Source organism: Dendronephthya gigantea, unplaced genomic scaffold, assembly GCF_004324835.1.
Source record: "Dendronephthya gigantea isolate DGI-Jeju-01 unplaced genomic scaffold, DenGig_1.0 000045F, whole genome shotgun sequence".
Taxonomy (NCBI): Eukaryota; Metazoa; Cnidaria; class Anthozoa; order Malacalcyonacea; family Nephtheidae; genus Dendronephthya; species Dendronephthya gigantea.
The window spans coordinates 130,325-151,889 of record NW_021163055.1 but is presented as its reverse complement, the minus strand read 5'-3'; the positions used below and the strand labels follow the sequence as shown (position 1 = coordinate 151,889).

The 21,565-nt window shown below is 38.9% G+C and overlaps 2 protein-coding genes across 2 annotated transcripts; one reads left to right on the top strand and one right to left on the bottom strand.

Moving 5' to 3' along the window:
- Positions 1-1,263: 1,263 nt before the first annotated feature.
- On the top strand, positions 1,264-11,378 carry LOC114527497 (intracellular protein transport protein USO1-like). Its single transcript, XM_028549168.1, has 6 exons — positions 1,264-2,714; positions 3,075-3,313; positions 3,752-4,083; positions 9,733-9,758; positions 10,132-10,215; positions 11,099-11,378. The coding sequence occupies exons 1-6, from the start codon at positions 1,441-1,443 to the stop codon at positions 11,298-11,300; spliced, it is 2,157 nt and encodes a 718-aa protein (XP_028404969.1). The 5' UTR covers positions 1,264-1,440; the 3' UTR covers positions 11,301-11,378.
- A 1,280-nt stretch (positions 11,379-12,658) lies between these two features.
- Positions 12,659-21,157, bottom strand: LOC114527496 (protein unc-45 homolog A-like). Its single transcript, XM_028549167.1, has 34 exons — positions 21,042-21,157; positions 20,169-20,348; positions 19,938-19,974; positions 19,302-19,423; positions 19,159-19,212; positions 18,880-18,969; positions 18,726-18,789; positions 18,457-18,560; positions 18,268-18,321; positions 17,980-18,091; positions 17,636-17,696; positions 17,454-17,548; positions 16,976-17,108; positions 16,781-16,834; positions 16,612-16,681; positions 16,190-16,282; positions 16,032-16,100; positions 15,791-15,856; positions 15,618-15,712; positions 15,375-15,462; positions 15,244-15,297; positions 14,948-15,097; positions 14,832-14,876; positions 14,611-14,681; positions 14,456-14,522; positions 14,248-14,361; positions 14,127-14,177; positions 13,994-14,058; positions 13,762-13,879; positions 13,534-13,622; positions 13,389-13,452; positions 13,215-13,279; positions 13,037-13,091; positions 12,659-12,959 (listed from the first exon to the last, which is right to left on the bottom strand). Exons 1-34 carry the CDS (start codon positions 21,048-21,050, stop codon positions 12,816-12,818), a joined length of 2,802 nt encoding a protein of 933 aa, XP_028404968.1. The 5' UTR covers positions 21,051-21,157; the 3' UTR covers positions 12,659-12,815.
- Between the last annotated feature and the right edge of the window lie 408 nt (positions 21,158-21,565).

The window sequence follows — 21,565 nt, the reverse complement described above, 5'->3', positions numbered from 1 at the left end:
CCAAAACAACTATAACCTAGCGCTTCTCCACAAATTTGATCTCAGTTTTTCAACTCGACAATTCCAAGCAATCCATTAAAGGCTTATCGCCCAGTATTTCAATCAATGAAATAACAAACAAAAACGACATTTTCAAATAAAGACAAAGGCCCGTTTCAGAATTCGAGCTTTTCGTCGTTATCAGGTTTCAGTGTACGAAACGGGCCAAAGTGTCGGGAAATTTTGGTATATTTTTAGCAGTTCCTGTACAACGTATGATAAGAAGCTATTTATAGATTCTGCTACGCCTGACGCCTCTCTTTCTCAGTCTCTCTCTTGTTATTACCATTATCAATCATATTAATAAAAGTTCAGAAACGGAAAAGTTTCATCATGGATAGATGATTATAGATCTCGCTCTTTTTAGATTCGATTTTGTTTGCAGTTTTCTACGTGCAAAATATTCATTATTGTCACAAACATATCGATCTTTAACCCCTCATTTCTCAACACAATCATTTGGTGTTTCCGATTGAACTAGCTATATTGAGCCTTATCGCTTAAACGGAACAAAGACTGGACTTTAGTCTGCATACTACAAGTATAACTTATCACAATTGCATCTAGAAACTGATCAATGAACATGCAAACAGCTGACTTGTTGGCGTTTTAAAAAAGGACGCGGTTGCTGCAATCTCTAAGACCAACTGGTTCCTCTCAATCGTGATAAAAAAAAACTACACTCTAGCTTATTTCTTGCAAGGCCGTCTTTCGTCACACTGAAGTGTAACAGGCATTTTGAAGAGTTCAACTGCGGAGCGTTGACAGGCTATAAGACCACCTCAAACGCACATACAAGAGCGCTAGAATAGGCTTAATTCAAACCATAAGACGGCGTTTTGAAATCAATTAAAAACCCATTTTTATTGTGGGTAGGTTTGCCGTGAAAACGCCTCGGAAATGAGAGCAGGCTGTCAGACGCGAAGGGCGGTTTCTGAGGCTAGTAAAGACGAAGGCGAGGCGGGTTAAGGGTGGGTTTATAATCCTCACCGATTGGGCGTTTATTAAAAAAATCAGCGTACTGTCAAAATAAAACAGAACGCATTCTTAACCTCCGCTGCGAAATTGTTTGCTGTCTGGCCTATCAGATTGCGCGAATCGCCTCGGGGATGAGCACGTGTCGCGTTTCGACCAATCGGAACGCGTGCGCCGTGCTGCTATCGTGCGCATCAAATGCTAATGCAATTACCAAACGAAACAAAGTATTTACAATAGCAGAGTTGTTCAACAGGCGTCAATTGCCGAGAGACGATCGTGCCGTTTGGTCGAACCGCGAAAAGTATAAATCTGGAAGCCTGTGGTCAAAAACTGTGCTCAGGACAGTCGGAAATTTCGCTTGTTTCTTGGCAGTCAACTCTAATTTGACGAACCCTAAAAACACAGGCTGGCTGTGGCTAGCCAATGGCGGAATCCTCGACGCGTTTATATAAAATGGGAAAGTACACACACGTTAATTGTCGGCATTGTATGCGACCGAAATTGTCAAACACTCATCACGTTAGTCCGAGACGCAATTTAAAAGACTTAAATGAACGAAGGCGTAATTCGGAGGGGCAGAATGAGATGATGCGTCGGGACTACAAACAGAATACGAATGATCCTGCTTCGGATTTTTCCGGGAGATGTGCGTCAGACGTATACTCAAGCGACGCGCACAGCACCGAATCTCGCATAAATTGCGCAAATTCTTCGTGCGAATACCGAGCGGGCGAACAACATCGCGCCGCAGGAAAGGAAATCGTGTACCGTGAGAAAAGGGACACGAAAACTCGGAGGCAAAGAAACACCGAGAAACAACCAAACGGTCGCAGGTTTTTGACCCGTTCAGCGTCGTGTGGGAACGTGGGTTACGTCGGGTACCCAGGCAACGAGACATGCACAAGCTCTGGAACGGATAGCGAATGCTCTGACGCATTCGAAAGCTCGTCTATTGATACTTGTCTGGAGTGCAGCAACGATAAAAATTCGCTGGAGAGGCACAGGGGGATTGCCAGCATGCCCAATCTGATGAAGGGCTTGCGCGGAAATAATCAAACCAGAGATGAGTTAACGCAACAAGCTGGTAATAATCATTTGGGTCTGGAGGTTATGCTTTCTTTGATAAATGGACCAATGCAATCCGTAATTGACAGTAAAGACGAGAAGATAAAATCGCTCGAGCGGGTTGTTGAACGTTTAGAATACGAAAATAAACAAATTAAACACGAACAGCAACCGGGGGATGCGACGAAAATATTCACGTTGGAGAAGACGTTAGAGAGCTGTGTTCGACAAATTGAACAGCTGGAGGAAGCGAAGAAAACTGCGCTGGAGAAAGTCCGCTTGCTCGAGGATCTTCGTAAAAATGACAAGGAATGCATCGATATCCTGCGAACGCAGACCAGCGACCTCGAGTCAAAATTAACGAAGAGCGATGAACGCGTGAGGGAGGTCGAGAAGGACGGGAAAACGCAGAACCAGTGGTTGAAACAGCAGTACGAGAAACAGATCGAGGAGCTCCAGGGCGCCCTGCGTTCCAAGGAAGTGAAATTGCGTGATCTGGATCGCGTGAAGTCACGCGTTGCAAAACAGAAACAAGATCTTGAGGACAAGAGAAACGGCGAAAATGAGCTGCATGCCAAGATGTGTGAACAGGTTTTGGAGCTGAAACGCGACCTACAGCTCCATCAAACCAGGTGAGTACAGATATGACCAATACTACCGGCATCTTATATACACGCGAATACCTTAACAGAGAGCTTTCTGTCGTATGATCTTGATTCAAATTATCATGTTTTCTTTAGAAATGCGCGCAGTTTAAAAAGCTATAAAACGTGTAAACAACTTTATTTTCTATTCAGAAAAGTCGTTTCCTGATATTCACCGTATACATTCATACACTCTTAAATAAAACGGTTTTTATAACATTGTCAAAGTTTCGTTTAATAATAAAGAGAAGGTCAAGTTTATTTTAATAAGGGCTAGCTTTAGTTTACCGCGTCAAAGTGTATATCCTGCTGCCGGAAAATGTAAAAGTTTATAATATTTTGCCTCAGGTTGAACATATTGGAAAGGGAGAAACGGTCCTTGGAGGAGAGTCTTTCGCAATCAGAAAATTTACAGAGACAGGACCAGAAGTCCTCGTATGTCTTGCAAATGAAAATCGTTGAACTTCAGGAGAAATTGGACATGAGTTATCGAAAAAACGAAGAACTCGATAAACTATACGAGGCATCTGAAGCCAAACGACAAGTTCTCGAGGGGAGATTGAAGCAGGCTTCAACCAAGTCACCAGGTAAATGGTTAAGTGTTGATAGCGCTAGAGAGGGTCTGCCTAATTTGGCTGATGTACACGGAAGTTAATCCAATAAAGGGAGCAGTAAGTGTGTTAGCATTACCAATTAGTTTACAATACAATACAATACAATACAATGAGTGTGAAGTCAGAAATGTTCACTAAGGCATCTAATATCCTATCATACTCCTTTCTATTCTTTTCTATTCCATCATATCCCATCATGTTCAATTCATTCATTCTCCCACTATCCCATTATTATCTCTATTGATTTTCCTCATACCCGCTGTTCCATCATACCCTTTTTCCATTCTATCCAATCCTAACCCGTCCCATCCCATTCTATCCTATCTCATTCCATCCTATTTCATTCCATTTCAGCCAGTTCTATCTTTTGCTATCAATTTCTAAGGTATATTTTCCATTCATCACAAACAGGTACGGCTCAAACCGCGCAGCTACAAACGGGAAGAAACGAGACGAAGCCGGAGAGTCTCGAAAGAAGTACGACAGTTCTTAACCGTCCGATGAACTTAGATATGAACGATGTACTCCGAGAGAAAGTCGTTGAACTTCAGAAGAAGCTGTTGAAGGGACAGCAAGCAATGCACCAAGGAGACGGTGCCTCGGAAAAACGTCTGTTACAGAATCTTAACTTTTCAGAGCGGGACAGCCGCGCGTCTCTTCAAGAGAAGTGGGAACTAAAGGATGATAGCTATGATGATATCATTGAGGAAACGGTCCCCGTGAGGGATATGCCTGTGAAGAAGGTTTGTCCATTTTATTCTTACGTATCTTATGCGTCTAGATCATTCTAGCAGGGTTTACTTGGTTTGCAAGGACTTTTGAACAGTCAAACGCAGTCAGGAAAGCAGTTTCCAATAGGGAAATGACATTAAAGAAAGTTGAAAGAGAAACACTGAGTAAAACATTGCAAAGCAGTAAGTACTGGACTAGTCAGGCTAGTATTAGTAGCAACAGGCAGCTCTCAGTCAGACTAGCAACAGTCAGCACTCAGTCAGACTAGCAGTACTGCATTGATCAACTGACATTCAGGAAGGTTGAAAGTAAAACACTGAATAAAACATTGCAATTAATACTATAAACAGGTTATCCGGCACTTATTAATAAATAATAATAGTGAGTACAACAGTTTTTCAATGACCAGGCAACTAACTTGAAAATGAAAAATCAGAAGACAAAGAGGCCCGGGAAACTAAGCATTTGAATATACGATAATTTCGTGTCCTGACACATTTTGAATTTGCCTGTAATGCACAGCCTTAGCCCCGGCTTCAATGTCAAAAACAACTTTTCATCGCCTTGACAAGTTTAAATGCTCCATGTGAAAAGACGTCGCAAGATTCAAAGCTTCGCAATGCGCTGTGTTCACAATACTGATGATGCCTGTCCTGGCAGTCCTGCTGTGTAATCCGATTAGCAATCGGAAATGCGAGAAAGTGGTTTGGCATTCTATGATGTGTCAACATATACTTGTAATTTTGTGGGAAAACCCGGCGCTCTATCGTAAACATACATATAACTGAAATAAGGAATAGCACGAGAAAGATTTTGGTGAAAATATGCTCCATTCGACGAACTAAGCCACACATGAATCAGGGATGATCCTTACTGGGCCTCTAGGTAGAACTGATAAAGCTATCCAGTATAAATAAAGTTGGTTTAGTAACTTTAGTTTAGGTTTCCTCCTGTAGTAACATTGGATCAATAAGATATGAACCTTACTGGACCTCTAGGAAGAACAGCTCGGAACTGATAGAACTATCCAATATAAATAAAGTTAGTTTAGTTTAGGTTTCCTCCTGTAGTGACACTGGATCAATAAGAGATGATCCTTACTGGACCTCTAGGAAGAACAGTTTAGAACTGATAGAGCTATCCAGTATAAATAAAGTTAGTTTACTTGGGTTAAAGTTATACGTTAGTACTCAATATGACAGCATATAAATGCATGCAAATGTATAAAAAATTGTACTCTTTTAAACGATAGTTAATGAGACCACGCGCGCTGCACAAGGCATGCATGCGAAAATGTTTATCCTTGTGCATCAAATATCAGACCTGCGCTGTTTGCAAGCAAGCGTACCGCGAGAAGCCTTGCTAATCTTCAATGCAAAACACATGTTTGCTCGATTGTTTCCTTAGAGCAGAGACCGATGCTTGTGAAGATAAACTTTCTGATAGCCTTAGAAGATTGTCAGGACGTCATGCAACGGAAGTAATAGAATTTAAAAACATCTCTTCAACATACGTTGTTTGGTTTAGCTAATAACGTTTGAGCAATTTGGAGTAAACACGTTACTTTCGCCTTTTCGGCTTGAAAAATGACTGCAGGCCTAATTAGTTTTGCATGCAGACGCATTGCGCTGAAAGTTTTGATACGAACCCGATATACGACCGTTTAATAAAGACAGTTCAGCGGATCATAATCGACGTTTCAAAGTCTCCATGCATATTTCATATCCGATTATAATTTTGCATCGTGGCAAAAAAAGCTAATAAAAACCCCCATGGGCTTCAACAAATTCCAAACAATGTCAGTGTTTTTTAAGCCTAATACACGTTTTGCATGCACTTTATTAATTAAACACGATTTCACTGATGCATGATTTACTGTTTTTCTGCAAGAACACATAAAAATTAGCTCATGAAGCATACTTTACCACAGTATCAGTGCAAACATGATAAACTCAGGCATATTGCTTGCACGTATGAACATTCTAGAATATTCTCAGCCTGTTGGGAACGCTTATTTTTCAGTTATTAAGGAACTGTGAAACAGCAATTGTAAAGTTTTCCTTCTCAGAGCGCTTTCCGGACCGTAACCGAGACAGATGAGCGAAAATATTTCTTGAATAAACATTCCCGCAGCTACAAGCATGAAATTCGACCGTTGCACACCTTAAAAGTTACATAAGATGCCTCGGAAAAAAAAAGCACGGTAGGTTGTCTCGAAAGTATCTTGGCAATTTGAACTAGGTCAAAGACGACCCTAACAGCGTAAATATTCGCAGTTCACGGATAAGAAGAGCAAGAATGGTTTATCTCATCAACTCGCATCATAGCTTAACCGTTGCTTTATTCGTTGCTCTAACCGTTGCTTTGACCGTTGCTTTATCCGTTGCTTTATCCGTTGCTTTATCCTCAAAAACAAGGCTTCCTTTCAACACATTATCCGTTCTAGCGGAGACAGGATTTTAAAGACAAGCCGCAAAATATCTTGGCGATATAGTTGTGGGAACAGCACTTGCGTGAAATAGTCAATTTCCCAGAACGTTGACCAAATAATACTTAACAACAGATAACTCAAACGACAAAATAAGCCGAGCGCCGCAAAACAAAAACGACAACTTAGGGGCTGTTTACATGAGCCCGGTCACCCGAGATTCAACGAAGCGTGTGATGATTTTGAGGTATTGAAATGAGCAGATAGCATGATTTTGGAGTCGTATAATCACCCGAACAATAGCATGTGCTTGTTTGGTGTCATAAAGATTTATTTCAATACCTCAAAGTCCTCTCACGCCCCGTTGAATCTCGGATAACCGAGCTCATGTAAACAGCCCCTTATTTGCGCTAAGGCTGTTTCTTTTAACGGGTGTGTAATCAGCAAATAATTATACAAGTGCAATGAGAACGAATTTCGCAAGCGTACCAAAAAGCATCTGCGTTCAGAAAGAGCTATTTTGAAGGCTTAGAGTAGCCACGAGTGTTTCTGAGCGTTTCCAAACATTCATGAACATAAAACCAGCATGTTTTCTTGCACAGTATTCAAAGAAACCGTTCTCCCCCCCCTGTTCATGTAAATCAAAATTTCATCAACATCATGAAAAGCGCAGATAGTTTATCAAGCTCTATTTCCAATCGGAATTCCGATCAAGCTCTCAGGATTCTCTCACAAATCAGATGATCGAATTCAAAACATAAACAACGCATGAAAAATGTGGGTTATCGTGTAACTTTCAACACACCGTGTGATGTTTTTATATCTGCTTTTGAAGAGCCACAGTTTGCTATGTCTCATTATAACACTAAAATGTTTATCGCGCAATATGTTTATGGCGTCATATCAATATTTGGTATTTGCATAAAACGCGTGCGTGCGGCGTGCGGTGCTTCCACTCAAATTTCAGCATTTCCAAAAGAGAGATAGCGATCCTATCGCCCACATTAGACCGAATCTTGTTTGAGACCGAATTCTGTAGGATATAAACGAACTTAGTTTATTTTTTACAAAGCCTACAAAGTGTTCATCAGTCGATCCTACTTGTGCTCAGTGGAGACTCTCGGTAAAGTACATAATGGATGAATACCTTCGATTCCAAGCATTCTTCAAATAATTACATCAAGTTTGAAAACAATTTTCAGCTATTCGACTGCAGAGAATTACCGCCCTAAGGGAAAGCATGCTGTATCTTAGTTCGGCCAATGTTTTTGCAACACGGATTCAAATTAGGTGGTGTAAATATTACCATATGGAAAAAAGGTCTGATTGCTCATTTTAGTCTGAATAAATATGGTTGAACGATATAGACTCGCCTCACCGCAATGAAAGATTAGGAGATATCAAAACAACCTTTTACGATTGCGCCTGTGTTTGCCTTTAATATACAACAGAGCATAAACGGAAAGAGAACAGAAACGCATCAGAATATTTGACTAACGCAGGGTTATCTTCATGGCTTACGTTTTCAGTTACCATTATTGTTGTTGTTATTTGGGTAGCAGTTTATAATAGCCTAATCTGTTAGCGTTTCTTTCATGACCAGCTTTTGTTAACCCTACCTAAGACATTTTTATTGCATTGTCAAAGACTCTGTGCCCCACCCAGGATTAAACGAAACGTGAGATGATTTTGAAGTATTGAAATAAGTCTTCGTGAAAGCAAACAAGCACATGATACTGCCGGGACGAACGCACCACTGCCAAGAACAGGATGTTTACTTATTTCAATACTTCAAAGTCTCGCTTCGCTTTGAGTGAGCTTACTATCCGATTAGGGAGAAAGTAGAACCATAAGATATGAGGGCGTTGGCTCCCTGTACACACACACAGTCACACGCATTGCCCTACCACCTAGGAATTCTTGATAAATGCAGTGAAACCGACCAGATTGCAATAACACAGATGTCCTAATTTAGCACTTACTCAATTTAAAGCCAGACAGTGTAAATTGGTTGTCGGACACTGCAAGTCGATGTGTAGATAAATATGGTGAAACGCGAGAGCGTCAGACCGACAATTTTCGCGATATCCCATTATAGCCATGTCTAAGATCTTGCCACGTTTCGTCATCATCGATTTATCGCGTGTCGTTTGCAAACGCCATCTGACGAAACTTGTAGTGAAAAGCCAAACGACTTCGAGTTTCGTCAGATGGCGTCAGCAGCAGCGAGGAATCTTGTTATCGTAGTCACTGCTACCTGCTAAGGCCGACCAGCTACACACCACTTTTTTCACGGTGGGCATAAGCCGCATAACATGGACCTAACAACGAGATCTCTCCGCGTTAGCTCGTCGTTACAAGATTATAACTAAGCCCATTACGAAATTATGAGATTTTGTCCGCAATGACGTCTATAGAAGATTGCTTGTCTAGAACTCAATCTGTGTGCCACAGACAACGCGATTCATGCGATGGTTTGATAACCACGTATATTTGTTCAGGACCGCAGTGTTGCTTCTTAAATGCGCCGCAATATTTACTCGGTGTCGATTTCGGCCATTTTGCGTCTCTTTATCGATTGAATATTGTTCCAGCGTTCTGTTAACACGATGCATGAAAACATTACAAATGTAAGCTATTCACCGTGATGTCTGTCGTTAGTTAATTGGGGCGTTAGTCATTCGTCCTTGTTGCGAACACACAAGTCACAAGGCCACGCGAAAGCGAGTCTATATTGACCTTAACATAGTCGACAGTAGGCTACATTCATTTAAAGAATCTATTAGAACTAGAAGGAAGACTTTCCGATACTCAGATTTAATTTATACTGCAAATGGAAACACAATCATCCATCATCCACAATCATCCATCACAAAAGTTATTTGAAGAGAAAGTGGTTTCGTTTAGATCATAGTGACTTAGTTCAGAGAGCTTTAATTACATAAAGACACTGAGTAGATTGTCTTAAATTTTATAAAACGAATGCTAAGCCGCTATCACGGGGTCCCCTTTGGCCCTTTAAGACCACAAAAATCTCGACGAGTGAAGACAGTGGATGCATCAGTAGCGTTGAATTACAGTGGTTGAGGTGGTGGCGTACCCAGCCAAAGGCACTTTTTATTCCTCACTTGCACACGTTGAAGTTAACAAAATTGTTTATGTACAATCTAGCTAATCTAGGAACATGCAACAATTACCCTTTGATGCTGACTTTTTATTTGTTGTTTTTTAGGAGTCGACCTTTACTGAAGATAAAAGGTAAGACGATTATAGATTTTTTAAAAGGTTATTAATTAAGGTCATTAAAAAAGAACTCAATTATGCGCTTTTATAAATGGATAAGGAAATCTTAAAACATCCAACCGAAAAAAAATTAAGTTTAAGCTTTCATTTTTGGTACAGTAAAAGCGATACATTCCCAATAGTTTCTGCAAAGAACAACGGATTGGAAGCCCTGCTTTAAAGTATTAAACTTTCGAGTAAGCAAGATTTTGGATGGGAATTTCGTCAGGAACACTCCGAATAAGGACGATCCGGACACCAGCAACAGCTTGATAGCCTAATGACTGCATGTGTGACTTCAATTTCATGCCTTATTTTATACTTTATCAAAATTCGTATTTGTTACCAGGCCCTCATCAGACGACAGTTCTAGTGCCAGTAGCAGCGCTTCATCTTCAAGACGAGGCTCGGCCGAGTCCCCGCGATCAACGAGGTTAGTTTCCGTTTATCTGCACGCTTTGAAAACATGATTCGCTAGCGGCAAGTGAGACTGCATGCTTCACTGTAAAGCCTGGTTTCCATTTAGTGGTAATTCTCGTGAATTAACAAGTCATTTTTACCGATGTATAGATGTAAATTCGCTTTATTTCTGATTCAAATCGGTTAATGTTGAAACAATCCCTGTACACATTTTCTAATAGGGTCAATCACGACTGGAAACCACGTTGCATGGCAAATCACCCCGTGCAATTATTCTAGAGTAATATTCTATGATTTCTATCCCTACCTTACACCGCGCAAATCATACCCTACGATTCCATCTCATCTTCTTTCTGTCGCCGGATACCAATACTCGGGGTAATGAAACGCCAAATACGGTTTCCGAAGAAAAACTTCACAGGTTACAACAGCTACAACGTCTTGTATATATAGTTTGAAATACTCCCCAGTTTAAATCCAACCCGACAAAATTCCCCTGCCATGAACAAATTGTTCGTGTACATTCACTTGCTCCTATACACGTTGATTCAAAAAACCGATTCCCAAAAGAAAACTTCTCACATTTCTTAACTCAGCAAACTCAGCTAAGCTATACCATATAAACTTCCTAGGCAGTTTAGATAGGAGAGAATCGTTTATTTGAATTTCAAATTTAGGTAGGACAGAATCGTGCATGTTACTCTGGGGAATAGCCATTGATTACTTATTACAATAGTTGTATTGCACAAAGGAATTTACAGCCATTGTTTCGTCAGCCATAAGGAATCAGTATGACAATAACTGACAATGATTGATTTACATAATGAGAGAACAACTGCAAACAGTCGTATAAATCAATCATATGGGTCGAATAATACAATATTTTAACCTTTTAGACGCCAGTTGAAGGTGCTTAAGGTTCGAAAGGTTAGCAAAGAAAACATTTCTCAATTTCAACAGAACGCTGCGTACATGATGTCCCTGGGCAGGCAGCCAGGGCTAAAAGACGTACGTGAAAGTCCCAGTGGTCCACACGAAAACTTAAGCGCTGTTGGAAATCGCCAGACTGCTTTTAGACCGGTGAAAGCCACACGGTGAAGATGTTAAGTCGGTTTTCCACTAGCGATAATTTTCGCGCGAAGCGACATTTTACTTTTGTTTCAGAGCTTTCAATTGCAACCCTCTGGAACAAATTGCTCAAATACAAAGGAATGAATTCGCTTCGCGCGAAAGATATCGCTAGTGGAAAACAGGCATAAGAGTACGTCTACCCACAGGTCTATCTGAATGGTCCTAGAGACCTAGACAAATGGCAACAAATAACACTTCAACCTCTCTGGAGCGAGCACTTTTTTGAAGGGCAGTGCAAGCAGGCTAGCATGACTCAATATTTTGTCGAATTTATTCGTTTAAATATTTTTGCGTGCTAACATGAACATCTATTCTTCATACATTGCAATCATTTGAGATGTCAATTGTCAGAGATTCAGAACTTTCAAGGCGTCTCTCCGGCGTCTATCACGTGGTGCCTGCAGTTATTTCGTGAAGCCAGCGGAATGTCCGCTTACAAAGTGCGCGCCCGAGGAGGGTTAGTGGTATTTCGATGCACACGAAAAAAACAGTAAATTTCGTCAAAATCATCCATGATTCAAGAAGAAAATAAAAATCAGTAGAAACGTTTGTAGGAAAATAATAAATTAAAGGACAATAATAAATTGAATTATTTCTGTGAAATAAAAAGTATAAAATAGCTTTATAAGCAGTAACACATACTTCGTTAAATTCAACTTTATCACCAGTGTCAATAACAGAATTTGACCGCATGATTTTCGCATGGTATTTACCATTTGAAAGTAGTTCCTTTTATCTATCTTTATCAACTGATATAGCCATTCAGTTGTTGTTTTTTCGCGCCAACATAGCAACAGGCTTACTGAATTCAATTTGAATTCTCAAAATCCTGTTTGATTTGAACAAAATTGTTTTAAAATTTACGTCTCTGACGAATGAGTTAACGTCATGCGGATAAATTCACAATTTTATTATCAAAAAATAACGAGCTAATTGTGTAGTAATAATAATAGTATAGCAGCATCAAATGTATAAACTTTTAGAACGAGTAAAATGTTTACGGTTGGCTAGGCTGAAATATATATCTTTTCAAGAAACGATTCGTGAACATCAGAGGGTTTCAAGGAAAACCTATAAGACTGCATTCAGCTTTCATATACAGATCAGTGGCTAAGAAGAGCGAGCGCGCAGGGGTGCATGGTTGTTTTCCAACGCGCGTCCTCCACAACCACTGTCCACAACCAACCCCAGCAAATCGTTCTTGGTTGGTCACAGATCTCTATATGTACCTGAATGCAACTTTATGTTTTCCAATGAAGCGCCTGGGTACGAGCGCCAATCGCAAAGTGTCTCATCTCAGGCAGTGACTGGAAATAAATTTTGTGAAATGCTGATTGTTCAAGTGATATCTTTGCGTAGCATGGACTGAGGTCTTTCCCTTTGAAGAAAACCCATATTGATTTGATACTGGACTTAGAGAGATGCGTTTTACGACAGAATTACAAAGAGTTGAGTGTCGATGTAGTGGTTCCCAGTACAACATTAGTCATTCTTCGGAGCTTTCTTAATTAGTTCCCAGTCTTTCGCTTTTTGCAAACTCTCCATAATGGCTTCCTTTATATTCGCGTCCAGTGATGCATCCTGGGACAATGCGAGGAGAATCTCGAAAGTCTTGCTTTCAACGAGCTGAAGTCACGAATTGCAGAAAAATATTGAAGAATAACACAAATTTCTAACCCTCGCGAAACGGATAAGAAACTCACCTTTTCTGCGATTGATTTGCTTGCTTTCATTAAATTTCTGACAATAAAAGACCCCCTTGAAAATAATATATCACTCTGTTTAACATTTGATGCATTTCATACAATTATTACTAGCGAATACACCGGCAATTTTCAGGCATATTTTGTAAACATGGATTTAATTTAGAAATTGTTTTACCTGTGCTTTAGTTCCTTATTCCCTGAGAGCAATAGTCCTTGCATTATTTCCAACCAAGGTTTGACCTTCATTAAAATTGATAAAGGTTGAAAAATCGCATATTTTGGAATCTCAAACAACGTCGAAATAAAATAAAAATGGTTGTTAAAAGCAAGAAAAGCTGCTGTTGTTTACCTCGGCGACTTTTTCACAAATTTTGGGATTGTCTGTTACGACAGCCAGTGCACCAGAACAAGCCCTGAATGTTGAATTCAAAATAAACATTTAAAATAAAGCCGTTCAGGGCTTGAATATAATCCACTTCAGAATCTATTTATACCTCGCTAATAGTTCATCTTCTTCACCAGAGTATAAAGTAAACAACTTCACTCTTTCCGTTGTATTTTCTTGAAGAAACAAGTCAGCTACCTTAAAAAATTATTCAATGACTCTGTTGAGACTCTTTTTATTTTGACCACAACTACGATTTGAGTACAACCAAGGCCTTTCACTTCACACACACAACAAGGCCTTTCACGCTCAAGAAGAAAGTAATCTTGGTTCATACCTCTTGACAATAAACAAGATTGCACATACACTCGGCCGCAGCCCTCCTGACCATCTCGTGATCCTCGAACAACAAGCTTTCGATGTCAGGAATTCCTCTTTCATGAAAAATATGTTTCCTGCGTAAAGATACGATGAATATCAACTTGTCGCTGTTCCAATACATTCACTGATCTTGGAAGCATGCATCTGGACATTTTCATCCAGTGCTCGTTTCGAGATCAGAGAGTTACCTGACGTCATTGTTCATTCCGGCAAGGTTAGTAAGGGCCATGAGTGACTCGAATTGTTCCAAACTCTGACACGGATAGAAACAAAGTGAGTTTGCAAGTCAGGGGTAAAAAATACAGTTTGCTTGTGGCATACCTTTTTGTCGGGATGAAGAAGCGACAGCAATGGTCGAACCAACTCGAAACTCTGCAATGTAAAATTATTCCCACTGTTAATGAGTCCTAGTCAACCATTTATAAACGAAGTAGACAAATACCTTTTGTCCAGGAAAAGCAACAGCTGGATTCATCGTAATGGCGACCTTTGCCAGAGCATGCGCGGCTATATCTTTACCTCTGTCCGTGTTGACCGTTGTTAGCGGGAGGAGAGCCTATGGCGAACGATTGAAAATTTCAATTTTTTCAAAATACTTAACTGGGAGAACCTTGGGAGCGTGAAGAAATAAAAAAGACTTTATGAATCACCTTAGCGCCACCCTGCTGAACCGTGAGTCCTCGATGTTCCTGGACAGTGACAATACCATGAAATACCCTATAAATCAAGGGAAATACTTCATGAGTATATTTAATGTAAGTTTCCAAATGTGAGTTTTCAAAACGTCCAGTCCATTACGGCTTACCTCGCTATCATCTCTCGACATTGCTTACTCTCGGGTTTTGCCAAGTTTACTAAAGCGTTTACGACCCCTTCCTAGATCAACAAAACCCAACTGTAAACATTACAATATACAAAGAAAACACTGTGTGTGGATTACGAAACCTTTCAAAGAATATAGCTAAACCCAGGGTGATAAAAACAAGAAATCAAACTCGATTATAAATGAGGTAGTAAGCTTCATACCTTAACTAATATATTAATTCTTTTCTGGACAAAATCCTCGTTATCCTGAAATATAAAAGAGAGCAATTCAAGTTCAAGGAACCAGGAAGAATATGCAAAGATGAAAGTATATATACCTTCTCATCATATTCAGGAATGCTGACTTTCGCAAATTTTCCTAATTCCTTCATTTTTTCCGAGTTTTCATTCTTCTCCGGTTTGTCGTAACTGTTCGTGAGGTTGACAAGAGTTTGACAGACGCCGTACAGAAGAGAATTGTCTTCAAGCTGAAGCGTCGATGACAAAAACAATGAGAATAAAACACAATATAATACAGATGCTCTTTCCAGCAGTATGTATACACCGATATATATATTTTCTACAGTTTAAAACTAATGTGCGTAATACCAAATTGAAGTGTATCTTTACAAACCTTTGCCAAGTCTAATAAAGACGTTAATGCTGTGCTATCATGTATCAATTCTTCCTAAAATAACAAATTTAAAAACCTTTACGATGCTAAAAAACTCAAGAATGGTCTATGCAATGCATAATAATTCATACTTTAACGTCAGCATCTAAAGTTAGAAACGACAGTCCTTCGGAGGCCCATTTTCTTAATTCCATTTCCTCTTTCGGTCGCACAAGATAACTGGAAACAGAGGCGAAAGCAAATGGCAAAATTTGAATCCGTAAATACTTTGCATTTTCAAGCTATCATAGCTTTGAGACACGATAATGGCCTGCATGGTGACAGCCTGGTCCTTTAATAATCACATTGAAAATTCAACTTATATGTACACAAACCTTCTTGCGGACTTATATAGTTTAAGTATAGTTTCTTTCTTGTAAACTTTCGAATTGATATCCCCTGCTCCTGTCGAGCCAACTTTACACATTCCCTGAAAGACGGTTGGTATATTTTAGTACGAGGTAGGAAAAACTTGATATTCTGTTACACTGCACGATTTGATACTCACTACGAGTGCACGGACTTGAAGATCTTCATTCGTAGACTTGTAGAGATTTTTCAAAACAGACATTCCCTATAAAACGGTTTCATTACAAACTTCAAATTACATTTTAGAACAACGGCAAATAGTGTTTAGTTTCTTGGCAAAATCTTCACCTAAATTCTCAACTTCCTATTTTCTTTCTTCCTTTATAAAAGAAGTTTTAAAAGAAGAAATTAATTTTCCTTTTCTCAACCAACTCACATACCTTGTTATGAATTTCGCTGCATCTTTGTTTGTTTGAAGCGGCCAATGCAATCACTTCGGCTGCTGCAATCTTTAAAATTTTCAAGAAAAACCAATTAAAAACGGCTTACAAGATGTTATTTACAATACCTGCAGTACTCTAGTAAATTTTATGTCAACCTGTCCGTCTAATTGATCCGATTGAGCGATAGAAAAAACTACTTCTGTAACTTCGGTTTTCGCTAAAATGGCCGCTGCAGCATCGTGAACCCCCTGGAAGTACAATATGCCTTAAGGAAAGACCAGAGGGTGGGGTGAACAGGCTTTAATAGGACGGGGGACAATGAGGATGGAGGAGGACAGTGAAGGATGGACGAGGACTGAAGGGCGAGGAACTAGGTAGTATGAAGTTGAAGCATGCGTGGTTATGATGGTGGTAGGGTGTGATATTATGATATGAATATGGTATGACCTATGGTATGGTATGGTATGGTTCAGTATAGTATGGCGTGATGTATGACATGAATATGGTCTAGTATGATCTCTGTGTGAATATTGGTACAGTTCAGCATGGTATAATTTATGGTACGATATCAACTTACTTGCAATACAGCGCATAATGCGGCCAGGCCATTTATCTTGGAAGCTCTTTCCGAACTTTGAATATATTTACTAGAAGAAAAGACAAAGTAAGATTTTGCATCGCCGTAAAACTACATTTCTCAACTCTATTCACTTATTCGTTCGCTCAGGAGAAGAAGGGATACTCACCACACCACGCTGTCACAGTCTGCGAGAAATTTCTCCTTATCTTTGTCTTTATAACTAAAAGGACATAAAGGATACAATTTGTCATATTTACCTTATAAAATTAACCAATATATGATCTTCCAGTGGCGTTGCTGTTTTGAGCGTTTTTAGTAACTATGATTATGCGCGTTCTGAACAAAAACAGGTGATTTATACCCTAAACTGTCGTAGAGTTTCGATAATGCAACAGAAACATCCATCCTCGTTGATTTGTCAACTGGTATCGCGGAGTTCGTGTTTGACCAAACACAGGCCGCCATTGCTGCGACCTGGAGTAACCTTCGAACGCCTAAAAAATATGTAATTTTACAGAACTCGTTCTTCATAACACTTTCAGCTAGTGTTTCACGGCGTACGATGTAGTGCTTTTAAGAATAGACGTGATGTCTATTTTTTTTCTGTCCAGACTTCAACTAAAATACTCAACACTGAGCGCTTTTCTGCGTGCGAATTAGAGGGAAACTTATCATTTGCAGGTTTAGGATCAAGTATTCCACTAATTTAAGCAAAAATCCCAAAAGAACTACGTGTACTTGTGCAGGAAAATGTCGTAGCTACTTCTACAGTTATCGTTTCATTTGGCGGCAAAATGACAACGGTCGCTGGACTGTGGTGTACAAATGATTTCTCTGACCTTCTAGTTCGACAAATAACTGGACCATGTGCTTGTTTCCAGGTACTGCTGTAATCACACACTCGATAATGGCGTTTCGATTCCGAGCATTCACACTGAAACAGACATTTTAACACAAACATCATCATGAGATACGAACAATATCAGCTGAGATATAATACAAGCCATCTTAACTCCCTTACTCAGGATCAACCAAATTATCCAACAGCACCGAACAGGCGTATTTGAATTCATCTTTGTAAACTATAATACAGATTTAAAAAATAGTACGTTAAAACAAGTTAAAATATATTTTTGTTGCGATTTTCTACTTTAGACCGATGACAACGAGTGAATAGTTATGAATACTCTAATGTATAAGTGTCCTTATTCGAACGTGCGTAACTAATCCACTCGTTCACATGTATCAAAAGACGAAATCGCACATAGAAATGAGCTTTGAGGAACTCAACAAATTTACGCCATAATCGATATTATGTAAAGGTATATATGAAGATATAAATAAAGGTATTGCTAAGTCGTTTACCTAGAGGAGGTTGTTCGTCTTTTTGCTTTTCTTTCGCGGTGGGCTGTCTGACGGTGGCTTGAATGAATTGACTGATAAGGCTCACGGCACTGTCGCAGACCTCTGCAGATTTCTGGTGAAACAAATATTATTATTGCAATTAAGCTTTAGGTTTTTTGACCCAGACCTGTGTGTAATTAAAATTGTGCCAAAAAGAATATTTTCTCAAAAAATTATTAGTTCTTCACCGAGCAAAACTACAGGAGTGAACGAACTAGTCACTTTACTCGGAAAACAACAAGTGCATACCGATTTTATACATGGAGAAAGTCTTCCCTTCAAACTTTCAAAAACTCTTGCAGCCTATCGAAAAAATAAAAGGATTTCATGTATTTCTCGATTCGAATAGTTCTTGGCCGTTTTCTTATTTTAATTTCGGTACATCAATATATTTCGTTGTGTCAACGTTTCATCGCGAAACTGACAATTCAGTCTCACCCGTAAAGCACTTCCTTTGCAAAGAACCCCAACAACTTTGATTGCCAAGTGTCTTAATTCCTCGTTTCCGACTTCCAAAACTTTGGATAACTTGCTGATTCCACCTGAAAATACAAAAGCTAATCAATAAGATATATTCAAAGATAAAGAAGAAAGCCCAGCTTACCCGCTAAATCAGTCAGAGGGCTGCGAGCGACGTTCTTCTCTGAATAAAACCAATCAAAGGTTCTTCAGCTCGTTTCAATAGTTTTAACCATCTACTTTCCTACCTGCATTACATATTATATCTGCACCAGAATCTTTGTTTGCCAAAACGATAAGGTTTTTCATCGCCTGTGATACAAAGGGAAGTGTTCAAAGTTGACCCAAGGCTTGTGAAACAAAGTAAAAGCAAGTTTCACGCTCGTAAATCTTTTTCGATACCTGGACTTTGCGATCATCAGGTTCATTTTCATCGAAGATAGCCGAAAACATCGTCTCAACCATGCCGTCTGTTGTATTTTGTTTTTCGGTCTGAAAATTTCAAAATGCATGTTTCATTATATCATGGTGACATATTTCTACACGCTGTAGATATGAATGAATTAAATTTTATTCAGGGCAAAAAAACACGAAATTTAAGACCGAGAACGTCTAGTAATTCACCGAAACTCGAGTGAATGAACGTCTTGAAAACACGGGCCAAAAAAACCTGATCGATACCTTTTGCTGCACTTGTTGGGTCAAGTTCCTTAAAAATTGCTGGACAGCTGGATCCTTGGGTTTTGAAAAGAGGAAAAAACGTCATATAACTCTTTAAAAAACAATCCAATATTTTAAAAACAGAAGATGTAATTCCTTCATACCTTTGGCACAATCTGGACCAATATCCTGGCAGTTTTATATGCTTCTTCTAAACGCTCCAGTTTTTCAAGAGCTTGACATTTACGGAACAATGCCTTTGGATCTTTTGGTAAATATTGCAGTGCTTAAAGAAAAAAAAGGGGTCGATCTGAAGATTGAGAAAGGTCGATTTAACCACAGTGACCAATAAGACAAAAAATTCATAAAATACAAGAAAAGAAATTATTGAAATTCCACAACTGTTCCAGATTGGTTTAGTCTTTACAATTGCAAGCTTTAAGGTTCTTAAACTATATAATATATAGTTAGTGCCTAGAGGTGGTTGTGCAAATATATAAAGGACCTTAAGATACACCAAATCTACGACGCGGATGTGAAGTAATATTGTCTTCATTTCAACTGTTTCAAACCAGGAATAAAAATCATAGACTCCTTTTGGTAAACAAGGTCAGAGCTGTACCATATATAAAACTAAAACTGGGTTCCTAACAACCCCTGTTGATTTCATATGTTACATCCGTGTCGTAGACTTGGTGTATCTTAAAAGGTCCCTGTGGTTAGCTTAACTGAGGTAATGATAGACAGATTTCAATCAGACTGAAGGTTGGAGTGAAAAATAGGTACAATTTGAAACATACCTTCATCACAGTCTTTTAGTGCTTTGGTATAGTTACCCTACATAAAAACATATTTTCAATATATATAAAAGTGTGATAGCTATTCCTTTGATCAATAATGTTACACTTCAGAAAGTTCACAAAAATAGAATACTGCAAGAAAACTAATCTGAAATTCCTAATTGTATGCATTCAGCTGTGAATAAAAAATTTTTTATCAGACTATTTCAAGACATGAACTCATGATCTCACCATTTTAAGAAAGCATGCAGCTTTGTTCTTCAATATTGTTCCATGTTCTTCCTTTAGTTCACTGTTTCCTTTGCATAGATTCAATGCATTTTCATAACTACTTATGGCTTTTGAATAATCCATCTTCTTAAAATGGTCGTTCCCCTCTGCTTTCACTGCAAGCACCTGATCCTTGATATTCTGTGGAAACATTTTAGTATAACAGATTTTGATTCATTCTAATCATAATTCCCAACGTCCACACCCCTCACGTGCTTAATACTAAATCATTAAGGATAGTAAGTGCCTTGTGCAGCCAATACAAGTTATACAACCCCCGGCTTTTGCTTTGTTATATGCCAGAACTTAACAGCTCACAAGTAAAGCATCTGGCATTTCACTGAGATTACCAAGAGAAACTGTTAGATAAATTTGTTTATAATACTATCAATATAACTGGCAACCAAATGCCAACCGTTTTTCAAGGAGGGGTAAAATTGTCCAGGAGTCAGGAGAACGACGGTTTGAGAATCTATGCTTATTCACTAAGACACGATGATCTCAGATCTGGCACTTTGCGTACAGCCGTTCTGTTACTTAATGTAATAATGTATACTTAAACAGTAAAACAAAACTACATTTTATAATTTCTATCCCGGTGATTACGTTCACATCAGCGATCAGATCCTTAAACAGTAGCGATTTTGAGTGTTTGTCAAACCAATGCAAACAATAAAAGCATAAGTCTCAAAATCAGTAAGAGGAGGACACCGAAACTGGCCCAACACACCCTAGACATATACCTTTGAGAACATGACAAATATAAAAAATCTGTCACGATCAATTGTGATATAAATGTAGTTACAACACTCCGATTTCTTTTAAAACACGTACCTCACTCATCCTGACCTATATCTTTCAGCCACACTTAGATAAAGCTTGATTATGAAAGCAGTCTTTCTCTTCCAGCGAACAGAAGTATCGAACTTTCCATCAATAAACTTCAAAAAAGTTCGACATATTGTTTACGAGCCTCGGGTGGCTTCATGCAGCGGTTCTCTAACAAAATTAAAAATTCAGAATTAATTTGCATACTTTGCGGGAAATTACAATGAATTTTTTTTCAATAAGTCGAGTGAAAAGCTGTTTCGTTATTTCGCTTATTTTTTAGCTGAAATTGCTAAGCATACAGGCCATGGGAAAGCTTATTACTTGTTGCATCCGTAAATGCGTTCATTTTTTTATGTGAAAAACCTAAGTTTCAAATATTTGCCATTTTATTGTAAAGTCGAGGAACCTGGGTCTGACTGAGAATTATATAAAATCATACATCAAAAGTAGTTTTAGTTCAATCCTTTGAACTCCTCGTTCCCAGGGTCTTCTTTTGTGTTCATGGCCACAAAATAACCTATACATAT

Excerpts from the sequence above, each read along its gene's own strand:
- LOC114527496 (XM_028549167.1), bottom strand. Across the intron at positions 18,561-18,725 it reads AGATATAATATGTAATGCAG|GTGGAATCAGCAAGTTATCC; the intron begins GTAGGAAAGTAG and ends TTGTATTTTCAG. Across the intron at positions 12,960-13,036 it reads GCAAATCAATCGCAGAAAAG|CTCGTTGAAAGCAAGACTTT; the intron begins GTGAGTTTCTTA and ends TCGTGACTTCAG.
- LOC114527497 (XM_028549168.1), top strand. The coding sequence starts at position 1,441 with ATGGCGGAATCCTCGACGCGTTTATATAAAATGGGAAAGTACACACAC. Across the intron at positions 3,314-3,751 it reads GGCTTCAACCAAGTCACCAG|GTACGGCTCAAACCGCGCAG; the intron begins GTAAATGGTTAA and ends CATCACAAACAG. Across the intron at positions 4,084-9,732 it reads GGGATATGCCTGTGAAGAAG|GAGTCGACCTTTACTGAAGA; the intron begins GTTTGTCCATTT and ends GTTGTTTTTTAG.